The sequence below is a fragment of the Phocoena sinus genome, chromosome 15 (genome assembly GCF_008692025.1).
Source record: "Phocoena sinus isolate mPhoSin1 chromosome 15, mPhoSin1.pri, whole genome shotgun sequence".
Lineage (NCBI taxonomy): Eukaryota > Metazoa > Chordata > Mammalia > Artiodactyla > Phocoenidae > Phocoena > Phocoena sinus.
In genome coordinates this window covers 39,874,145-39,886,338 of record NC_045777.1, presented here as the reverse complement: position 1 = coordinate 39,886,338, position 12,194 = coordinate 39,874,145, and the positions used below count along the sequence as shown (strand labels likewise).

The 12,194-nt window shown below is 38.3% G+C and overlaps 1 protein-coding gene across 3 annotated transcripts in view; it reads left to right on the top strand.

The window, feature by feature from the left end:
• TASP1 (taspase 1) overlaps window positions 1–12,194 on the top strand; it is a 248,776-nt gene that overhangs the window by 203,828 nt on the left and 32,754 nt on the right. For all 3 annotated transcript variants that reach the window (XR_004345945.1, XM_032606609.1, XM_032606608.1), the window contains one exon: window positions 11,915–11,988. Coding sequence is in view for 2 of the 3 variants with exons in the window: in XM_032606609.1 (XP_032462500.1) it covers window positions 11,915–11,988 (74 nt within the window). In the remaining variant the exon portion in view is untranslated. The remainder of the gene's footprint in view (window positions 1–11,914; window positions 11,989–12,194) is intronic.

Genomic DNA, 12,194 nt, shown 5'->3' with positions numbered 1-12,194 from the left:
CCAACCTCTAGGCTCCCCACCTCTTATCTGTCTCCCACCTCCATCCTGCCACCAGACGTCTCTCCCTCTATCATACATCTGTAGTGGCCCAGAGAACCTGACCACGGGCTCAGAAACAGGGGCAGTCAGGGGAGAAGCAGGCTGCCCTGAAGCAGAAAGGGCCAAAATGAGAAACTGACCGAATTGTGGCTTAGAGAGCCACACCAACCCCAGGATCAGAGGGATGGTGGCCAAAACAAGAGCCGCGGAAGTATATGTGACTAGTGTACTACAAGTTTAAGCTAAATGTTGAATAACTTTCTATGTATGCTAAAATAAAGCAAAACATGTATCTCTTACTGTCACTCCCATGTTCCCTACTTTTAATTCTTTTTTTTTTTTTTTTGCGGTACGTGGGCCTCTCACTGTTGTGGCCTCTCTCGTCGCGGAGCACAGGCTCCAGATGCGCAGGCTCAGCGGCCATGGCTCACGGGCCCAGCCACTCCGCGGTATGTGGGATCTTCCCGGACTGGGGCACGAACCAGCCTCCCCTGCATCGGCAGGCGGACTCTCAACCACTGCGCCACCAGGGAAGCCCCCTACTTTTAATTCTTCAATGAGGAAACACACACACGGTCACACTCACTCTTACTTCTGCTGGACATTTCCCTAGAAGATAGATGGGAAATGCCCAAATCACTTGCTGGGAAAAGCCCTCCCTGATCTGGCTCCAGAACATGCTTTCAGTGTCATTTCCTACTAGTCCTCCTTTTCCTCCACTCATCTCCAATGACCCGAGTTCTGGCAACTCCAAATTGCTTGGTCTTCTTCCAAAGGGTCATGTTTTTCCCCCAGTAACTTTCACATGCTATTATTACCTGTGCTTGGAAAGCCCTGAGCTAATTACATTCCTTCTTTAAGGCCCAGGACAGATAGGAATCTCCTCAGAATCCTTTGGAAGCCCTTTCCCCAGGTGATTTGTTCCTTCCTTGTGCTCTTTTTGCAACATATAATTTCTGTCCTTTGTAACAGTCACCATGACATCCTAGACATGTATTAAAATGTCTGCCCCTCCCTCTAGGCCAGCACTTCTTAACCTTTTTTTTGGAACTCAGTTATTTGAAAGGAATAGATCACAGGTCCTGGAGCCCCAGTGACTCACATGGAGGGTACAGGGGTTGGAGATATCTTAAAGAAGATTCCTCTGTCTCTGAGCATCACACCACCAGATTGTGAATCACTGGAATGCAAAGACTGGGTCATATCCAGCTTTGTATGCGCCCTCCATTGTAGGCTCCCAGGAATTATTGGAGGAATAAATTAAGTGCCACATGGAATTTCTTTCGTGATTATTTAGCAGATATTTTTAAAGAAATTGACCACTATTCCAGAAAAGTGAAATGTCACATAAAATATCCTCACATGCTCTTAACAAACAAACAATATGGGTCGGAAATGTTGGATAATGACGAGTGTCGGGGAACAAGAAGATTTGGAGACAGTTTAAACGGATCCCAGAAGACAGCCTTTGCAAACAGCGTTGTAAAAGGACAATTTGGATGAGAATGTGTTTGCAACACCCATCCCACCAACTCCCACCCCCCAGATCATGAGATGCTGGCAAAGCCCCGCCTACAAATCACTGCTTTAACACAAAGCAAATGCTTGTTCCTGGAATGAAACAGCTGAAAATCATTAATTTTCTCTCTGCTTTTAGAGAAAGAAAGCAATATATTTTTACCTGCTAAAGTACAATTACATGTTTTCCAGGCCTCTACAGAAGTGCTTTATTGAGGCTGCTGTATATAGTATGGTTAATAATTGTGTAAACAAAGGCATATCAAGCCTTCCAGTGGAAAAACTTAATTCTTTTCCATTTTAAGCTTATGAGTCAATACAAGTAATTAGAATATATGCAAATATATGGCATGAACAACCAGTCTCACTATATGGGTGCATTTTTTCCCCTGTAGCCTGCCCTCACTGTGCTGATGGGAAGCCTGACAGACCCTGTAAAGTTCAGAGGTTCCTACCTTAGAGTGGTTAATAGGAAGCAGTGAGTATGAGGATCAATGCTAAATAGGCTCCATATATTTAATGAAAATCTTAAGCAATTCAAGATAGGAGGCATAGGGGCTAGTAAGGGTGAAGACGCTGTATGTTCGGCCAGCGGCCTTTTGCGCCAAGCCTGTCTGTGTTGCAGGCCTTCTTGCTAAATAGATTGAAGGCCCACAGTTCAGCTCAAGCTTGGTCATCTGATGAGCACACGTAATAATTGTTACTTTCCCATGAAGTCACCCTCACCTCACTCAGGGAGTAACTTCAGGTTCTTTGCTGCCCAGAAATATGTTCATGGTACTGATAATTAAGTTTTGTACATGATATTGTTTCTACTGTCCAGCTACTCCTTTTTATCCCTGGGTTTTCATCTTTATTGTGAAATGTTTCATGTATTTTTAAAAGAATGTAATAAATGTGTAAGTTATAGAGGATAATAGTGAAACGAACACCTGTGGACCTGCCACCCAGCTTAAGAAATTGCCCATTACCCATATCTCTGAAGCCCCCATGTGGGCCTGTCTGAACTTTATGTAAATGTTGTAGCAGGTGATTTCTTCTGTGAGAATGTTTGCAGTTTCTTAACATGATTACCTGAAAGGAAATGAGTCCCTTTATCATTTTAGACTTAGCTCGATCAAATCAACTGTTCTTCAGTTACCAATGAGAACTGAAATGTGGCATTTTCCTCCCTTCTTTTCAGATCAGGCAAAGTTCTTTATCCAGTATTCTTCTTGTCACTGTTACGAAAACTTGCCATGATTTAAAAATAAAAATTGTTAGATTGAATTGATGCTTCCTGGAACATTAAAAAGATAAAAGGTCATTTTACTGTAAGTTAAAATTCCAAACCGCCTTTTGATTTTACTGGCATTAAAATTTTGGTGAGCACATATAAACACATGTACTTCAAAGGAGCTTCGTTCTCGGGGCCCAGCAATATCCCTTATTTCCATTTCATGGCACATGCCACCACGAGTACTTATGACTAGGCATTCTGCTGGGCTTACACGATCATAAAAATAACCCTCAAAGAGAAGGCAAATTAGTTATTAGACTGGTAGTGGGAAAAGAGGTACTTACGGTTGGTTATTGATGTTAATACCTTGTCTTAAAAATATAACTAAAGCTTTGTTCTGTTAGAGGGTCCAGTGTCATGGTTGGAAGCTTATTTCTTTAGCTCCTCAGCAATGCTTTGGGACTGTTACATCTTCACTATAGTCTTAAGAGATAGGCTGGCATTTTGGTTCTTATTTAAGGATCAGATGGAAAGAAGCGAATTAAGTAACATTCTTAGATGTAAAGTGAATAAGGCAGACATGATATTTAAACTTTTCAACAACTGAGTTACATTAACCTGTTGAGGTAATGCTCTGAGATTTATATTTTTCAGAACTGGTTTTCATTTTTAAAATACAAAGATGTTGATTACAAAAAGCTATCATTTGCTTTGTTTGCTTTATAACAGAACTTTTCTTCTGTTAAATATTACTAATACACTTTAAGAAGATTGGAAATAGATTTTCATCTGTAATTTTTTTCTCCATCATGAGAAGTATACTTCTAGCTATGATCTAACCATATAGTGTCTTTTGGGGGTTTTTTGGCCATAAAGCTTTCCATCTGAAATAAAGAATACAAAGATTTATGAACAGAATTCTAGTGATTATGTAATTCTTCTTATTACTTTGGTTCTCCTAAAACTCTCAGAAAAACATTTTGACAAATTTTATAGTCAGTTTTCATCTGCTCAAAATGTAATGTAGATCACCTTAGTATGAAACAAATCCTAAAAAAATATTTGTTGAATGAATGAAATCATGTTTCAATGTAACTTGTTTCACTGAATGCTTTTGTCTTCAGCAGAGAACTTCCGAGTCCCAGCCATTGGCCACTTATTTCATCAGTTTCTAATACAATAAAATGATAAAATAGGAAGAGAATTGAAATGTCCTTTGGGGCTTGTTTTACTCTTTGGCCCACATCCCTCTCTTCCTTTTTCAGTCAGCATCTTTCTTTAGTCTTGAACAAATGGAGTGAGCCTTGGAAAGAGGGAATAATTATTTTCTTGGCTTAGCGTAAGTGGAGTTCTTTAGAACTCCATCCCCATAGCTCCCCAGACAGTTCAGTGGTGAAAGTTTTTCAGGGCAGCACGCCAACTCAAAGCTACTTCATGGCCATAATGGGACATGCATTATATGAATCTTAAGGATTCCATGTCAGGACAGTAAAGCATCCTTGAATGAACCCCCTACTGGGTTATAAAGAACCTCACCACCCTGGGGGAAATCTGCAGAGACAAGAAGAAATTGTTCTATTTACAGTTCCTCTTCCTTCCCATTTTAAAAATGAATTTATCTTTATTTAATAAGGAGTAACTTAAACACTATGCAAAATGTCCTAGGGTAAGCCATTTGACCTAGGGCTAAGGAGTGGCAGCTGACTTGGCAACTGCCCAGCCCAAGACGGTTCTGATTTTAGAGTTTTGTTTTCCTTGCAAGAAAGTCTGGGATATGAAGCCAGGCAGAGAGGTTTGAAATGGGTGTGGGAGCCAGTGCAGCTGGGGGTTGTTAACAACAATTGGAGAACAACTTTTTTTTTTCTTTCTTTTTTTTTTAAATGGTGGCTGAGGGCTTCTCTCTGGTCAAAAAAAGAGAATGTTTGAATAGAAAAAGCTTGCTTTGCAACTCTGGTAAGGAAATTTTGTTTGACTTAATTTAAACAGGATGACATGTGACTCAAAATGTCTCAGGCAGTGGGGGGACCCTAGACTGAAGTGGGGCTGCTCTCGGACATTATACCCCTAGGTGAATTCATTTGTTCCAAAGCATTAAATACAACTTTCCAGACAGGCTGGCCTCTAAGATTATGTACAAATCCATTCCAACTGTCCCTATAAGGCCATTAACTTGCCATTCTTGAGGAACACACGTACAGCACATCCACACCTAATCTATTCTCTGGCACTGGAACAGGATCAGTAGTGTTGATGGTTTTTCACATCGTGCTTGTGTGTTGGGACAGTTGGTGGAGAAGAATCCTGCCAAATCCCTGTGTCCATCTTTCATATGTTAAACCCATAGCTTTAGGTGTTCTTAATGTTTTCTGACGGAGGTCTTTTCATGATCTGGACATTTCCAGTAGCCTCACCATCCCTGGGCTTTGGCTTTCTAAAAAACAAAAGCCTTTTTCAAATCAGTAGTTGAGGTGTAAACAGTCACCAGCCACTACCAAAGGAGCGTGATCATTACCAAGAGGCCAGGGCTTCTCTAAATGGAAATCAGCTTGCGCTTGACCACACCAAACACTATTTCAGACAGCACATTCACAGGCTCAGACGTGCCACTCCAGGCCACTCACAAACCCTGCATGTTGCTTGAGTTCATGGTCCCCTACATGTAATAATAACACAAGGAAAAATTCTGGTACTATGATATAGCATCTGCCCAGTTTGTTTGTATTATTATTAGAATCATTTTTAAAATATTGTTCCATAAAATTCAATTTTTTAGTGTAGGAGACAATTTTAGATTTAAAATTAAGAAATAAATTATAGACTTCGAGATATCACTGATGGTGAGAAATGCTACTTTTGTACTGAGTAGGGTTTAACATTTTAGTTTTTCTTCTATGTAATTGTATTTGAGCAAACTTCGTACTACTCTTGACTAGGTTTTAATTATAAATTGGCTTAATTAAACAATTTTGAAAGATCTTTGTGACAGAAGCTTTACCCTTGAGACAAATAAATGTTTTCTCATTTTTAAAAACTTATGATGGTTTCGGCATTTTTTATTTCAAATGGAAATAAGTATTTGCTTTGTTTTGTTTGTTTCGATTGCTCTTTGAACATAGCAGGTTTTGTTCTATATATATGTGGCCAGTATAAATTTAAGTAGGGGTTTATTCATGCCGCTTCATAAGATTTGTTCATGTTTTGGGTAGTCACAAGACATGAAACAATTTGAAAGCATCCAATCAGTTTCACATCATAATAAAGCATTCTCCTGAAGGGCAATTAAAAATATATGGTAACATGTCATTACGTCAAATTTCAGTGTATTTCAGAATGTCATAATCTAAACAGGGAAGAAATTAATTCTTCATAGATAAATTAGATTAACAAGGTAATTGAGATTCCTAGGTGTATTTTTTTAAAAACAGGACATAATTGAAAACAGGGCAAAATTCAAAAGTTTCAGAAGGGATGTATGGTGAAAAGTAGGTTGCCCCCGTCTCAACTTCATTAATCACAAGTTCCCTCTCTAGCGATAACTGCTGTTGCTGCTTCCCAAGATTTTTTTCCAGAGACATCTCATGTATTTACAAGCACTGTCATCCATGGTGCCCTTTTATTTTCTTTCACAAAAATGGCAGCACCATCTTTATATGTCTTTCTCCACCTTTACTTTTCTTTTAGATAAACTATATATTTTGCAGATTAGTGTTTTTTCCAACTGTAGCATGTCACATTAATGAGGTCTAATTTAGTGAGTCACGAGCAGAACCTTTTAATTGTAGTGCATAGAATATAAAGAACCCATGTACTAAGTGACAGTGTGTGGGGCTTTTTTTGTTTTGTTTTGGTTTTACTGTGGTTCATGGCAAAAAGTTTGAATAAACACTTAGTGTGGATGGTTGCATATCATCCATGTAGAACTTTCTCTTTGTTCTTAACTACTTGAATAGTATTCCATTGTATAGGGTACCATTGTTCTTCATATATGCTCCCACCAAAAGGCAACCATGCTATTTCCAGTTTCTTCCTAATTAGAACTACTTCAGTGAATCTCTGTGTAAAGATGTTATTTTGTACATGTAAAGGCATATCTGTAGACTAAATACCTAAAAGTAGAATTGCTAGGTCAAAGGGTATGTCATTTTGAGAAAAAGAGCCTATCCTCATTATTTGAGACTCATATTTGTGAATTTTCTTACTTTCTGAAATTTACTAGTAATTTAAAGATCAATACTCCCAGGCACTTTCCCAAGGCATTTGTGGGCATGGACAGAGTGGGGAAAAATTTGAGCTGGAAAAGTAGCAAAACTTAGAGATTCATGAGATGACAACTGATAAAAAGAGCATGAGGGACAGCATTATTGTAAGGCTGAAAGCCAAAGAAATTCATGGGCAGGTCATCCAGGGTCAGGAAAATGTTAAGCTCTTCTTGGCTAGTGTATTATTATAAAGAAATACTGCATAAAATTAGTTATGAAAACATATATTAAATAAGATGTCTTTAATCAGAAACACACATAAAATAAGTTTACTTATCGATTGAAAATGCTGTGACCAGAGGCTTGCAGGAAACTAACCCTGTATTTCCCTTGGGAGCGGTGGCTCAGTATTTGCTAATTCAGTGTTTATGGTGAATTTATGGAGCATAACTACTGCAAATTATAAGAATGTATTTCCATATGGTCATACTCACACTGTTATTATATGAGAGTGCTCCTTCCTCTACCCCCAGGTAACATAATGCTGTTTTGACCTTTTGGTGTCTGATAACCTGAACGTTGAATCTCTTGTAGTTTTAATTTTCATTTCTTTTAGTAGGAGAAGTGTAGAACATATTTTCACATTTTAGAGTGATTCATATTCCATTTTGTTCATATCCTTTTGCTTTCTCTTTGGATATTTGTTTTTTCGTTATTGATTTGTAGCAGATCTTTATATACTAAGAAAATTAGTCCTTTTTCTGTAATATGAATTGCAAATATTTCCCCCAGCTTGTCACTCATCTCTTGACTTTTTTCCCGTATGGCAAAAGGTAATACTGTAAACATTTTTAATTTAGTCAAATGTATTATCTTGTTATAGTTTTAAAAGCTTACTTTAAGAGATATTTAAGAGTTCTGTTTGTGTTCGATGCTGTATGATTCTAAATCCTTTTCAAGCTGAGTAGATTTCAGAGTGAGAAAGCAATGGAGAATCACAGGTTTTAGAATCTAGAAGTCCAGTCTGAGTCCTAGGTTCTGCACTTGCTCAGATGGCCTCAGCCATGTTACCTCCCTTCTCTGAGCCCCAGGTTCCCCATCTAGGCTTTGCCGAGGTCCACTAGGAAAGGCAGTGCCTGGCGGACGATAGATTCTCAATGTTAGTTCCTCTCCTGCCTCCCTGAAGTCCTCCACCAAGAAATAATTTGATAAATTATTCATTAATAATTTATTAAATTATTGAGTTGACATACACTAAAAGAAATAAAATAAGATTTCTTTTCAAAAGCATTTTATAATTTAAATTTTAGAAAATCCTGCTGAGTTTCTGAAGTCTGAGCCTGAATGAGTGACTGATTTGAATTGTTGGTATTAAAAATACACATGAAAAGCTGCTCAACATCACTAATTATTAGATAAATGCAAATCAAAACTACAATAAGGTATCACTTCACACCAGTTAGAATGGGCATCATCAGAAAATCTACAAACAATAAATGGTGGAGAGGGTGTGGAGAAAACGGAACCCTCTTGCCCTGTTGGTGGGAATGTAAATTGATACAGCCACTATGGAGAACAGTATGGAGGTTCCTTAAAAAACTAAAAATAGAATTACCATATGACCCAGAAATCCCACTACTGGGCATATACCCAGAGAAAACCATAGTTCAAAAAAGACACATGCACCCCAATGTTCATTTCAGTTCTATTTACAATGGCCAGGTCATGGAAGCAATCTAAATGCCCATCGATAGTAGAATGGATAAAGAAGATGTGGTACATATATACAGTGGAATATTACTCAGCCATAAAAAGGAACGAAATTGGGTCATTTGTAGAGAAGTGGATGGATCTAGAGACTGTCGTACAGAGTGATGTAAGTCAGAAAGAGAAAAACAAATATCGTATATTAATGCATGTATGTGGAACCTAGAAAAATGGTACAGATGAACTGGTTTGCAGGGCAGAAATAGAGACACATGTAGAGAACAAACATATGGACACTAAGGGGGGAAAGTGGCCGGGGTGGTGGTGGTGGTGTGATGAATTGGGAGATTAGGATTGACATGTATACACTAATATGTATAAAATGGATAACTAATAAGAACCTGCTGTATAAAAAAAAATAAAATTCAAAAATTCAAAAAGAATTAATGCATCAGTACAATGCACCTCCTTTGTTTGTTTGTAAAAAGAGTGAATGAAGACTGAATTTCTAGACATTGAGTTACTTTCTTTAAGAACTCCTAAATTCTGTATCTAGAAACTTTATTGAAAACATTTCAATAAAAAAATATTTAATGTGGTCAATCAGCACACCCAGTTTATCCTGTTTTGTAAGTCTAAATTTTTCACGTGTTACATTTCCTTAAAGCAGGCTCTATTTTTAGAGAGAATAATGCAGTTTGAAATTGTCAAAATTGTGTCTTAAAAAAATAATGTGCAGTGTTTTTATCCTTCCCTTTCATGATTAGATTGACTATATATTTCTGTGTATTTTTCTTGGCTAATTCATGAGCAGTTACCACCTTAATACTTGGGGAATAAGGAGAGATCGCAATGTTAGAAATGCCTGAACTTTGTATTTAATTACAACAGCATTGTCACTACTCGAGAAATTCAGTAAGGCTTGAGTGCCTTTGCTTTATTAGGCAATTCAGAATATCCCAGACCTTGCTCTGGACTTCAAGGTTTTTGAAGTTCAAAGCAGATGTGTTAGGAAGAAAAAACATCTGGCAAAGAGAACTTGCTTCATTGCGTGACGCTGTTTTCCTGCACTCATCAGCGGAGCGTCTGTGGAGCAGGTTGGCAGGTTTGAGAATTAATTAATGATGAGGGAATGAGCCACTCTGAGGAACTCAGTGTCGCCCCTTCTGCTTCTTTCTTCCCCATGTGTCTGGCAAAGCCTTCAGAGTCTAGGACCAGAGTCTAGCTGAGCCACAGTTGTGTCTCGACTCACACACTTGTCTTCAGGCTTAATTAGCTTGGAGATGTAAACAGATGGATGGCCCGGGACCCAGAGGGTTGGTGTTGAGCAAGGCAGTTTTATTATTGGGGACTTTTGAAATTTTTGTGAAGTGCATCAAAACTTTAAAAATGCCTTTAAAAAAACTTAGAATTTTGAAAGTAAGTACTTGAAGGTGACAAAGCTTTGTGTATATCTCAGTATTTTTCTTTCTGTAACTTTTAATTTAGATATAATTTCAAACTTACAGAGAAGTTTCGAGAACAGTACAAGGGACACCTGTGATTTCTTAACCCAGATTCACTCATTTTCATTTCCTCCATTTGTTTTTCCATCTCCACTTCCTCCTTCCTTCCCTCTTCCCTTTACACCCACACACACACACACACACACACACACACACTTAAACATGTACATTTTTTTTCTGAATGACTTGAGAGCAAGGTGGAGAGATCCGGTGTCTTTACTCCTAATACTTCAGTGCTTATTTCTTAAGAACAAGGTGGTTCTTCTAAATAATCACAGTATAGTTGTCAAAATCACAGAATTTAATATTGATGCCACACTGTTACCTAATCCATAGTCCATTTTCAAACTCCATTAGTTGTGTCCCTTCAAGCACCCCCTGTCCCCGTCCAGGCTCCATCCCAGGAGGACACATTGCCTTTAGTTGTCATGTTGTCTTTGTCTTCTTTCTTTATTTTTTTGGCCACACCACACAGCTTGTGGGGTCTTAGTTCACTGACCAGGGATTGAACCCAGGCCCTTGGCAGTGAAACCACTGGACTGCCAGGGAAGTCCCTGGGATGCCTTTAAATGGGAACAGTTTCTCAACTTTCTTTGTCTTTTTTGACTTTGATATTTTTTGAAGAGTTCAAGCCAGATATTTAGTAGTGTTCCTATATCAGATTTGTGTGGTGTTTCCTCATGCAATTCTGGTTCTGCATTTTTGGCAAGAACACCACAGAAGTGGCAGTGAGTCTCAGGAGGCACATTGTGTTGATTTGTCCCTTAATTGGTGATGTTGGCTTCCATCATTGGATTAAAGTGGAGTCCATGGGTTTCTCCACAGTGAACTTATACTTTGCCCCTTTATACTTCATAAGAATTTTGTGGAGAGATCACACTGAGATTATGTAAATAGCCTGTTCCTCTTCAAATTCTCCTAGTTTTAGGAAGTGTGATGGCTTTCTAACTCTGTTATTTCTTCTGTATTTATTAGTTGGCATTCTGCTACAAGGAATTGCTTTCTCTTCTCCCCCATTTTATTTATTCCTTTATGTGTTTGCATTAGTATGGGCTCGTTGGTTTTAATTTTGTTCAGTGGTGGTAATTCTTTACTGTTATTATTTATTTTGATACTTAGATTGACTCAGATGTGGTCAGTGTGAGTTCCTGCAGGCTGACCCTGGGTCCTTTTGATAAGTCCTCCTCATTCTTTGAGCACTTCCTTATTTTCTGGCATAAAAAGATGTTCCAGATTCATTTAATATTTTCTGTGCCCCAGCCTTGGAATCAACATTTCTCCAAGGAATCCTGGTTCCTTTTCATGGAGACTGGTATTTGAAAACCTAGACCCTGGGTTTTGTGTGTGTGTGTGTCTGTGTGTGTGTGTTTTAAAGGAAACTACGTTATAGGATATTATATTTACTAAATCATTGTGTACTGTATGTATGAGTGTGTGTGCATGCATGTGTGTTGTTTAATGTTACAAATTTCAAACAGAAGAGCATTTATTTTACATGTAATACTCATAAGTTTTGACAAGTAAGAAATACATTTTTCATTTCACAGTAAACGGTATTACACAGTTCTGAGTACTAAATCATCCTGACATTTATGAAGGAGTGAATGGAAACTAGGGAGCCCGAGTGTGTTAAATATAAAGCTATCTTTAACTGTTGTATTAAAAAGCAGAGATTTATTTTCCATCTGTGATCTGAATGTGCCTATTTGTGTTCTCTTCCATGGCAGTGGAATTTCTGTGGAGCCACACGACGGAGAGCATGTGTGTTGGATATATGTCAGCCCAGGATGGGAAGGCCAAGGTAAGTGGGAAAACGGGTGCATAATTGGAAAACCTTGCAGCCACCGTGTGAACCTCTAACCGGCCAAGTGGACACAATGGAATTTTTTCAGCCTCTCTGGGCGGTAGCTCTGTGATCTTTATGAGAATCTGATAAAGAACAGTTAACGGTCCCAAAGAAAACTAGCAGATCTTTCTTGCTTTTGATGATGGAGCAGGGGAGATTAG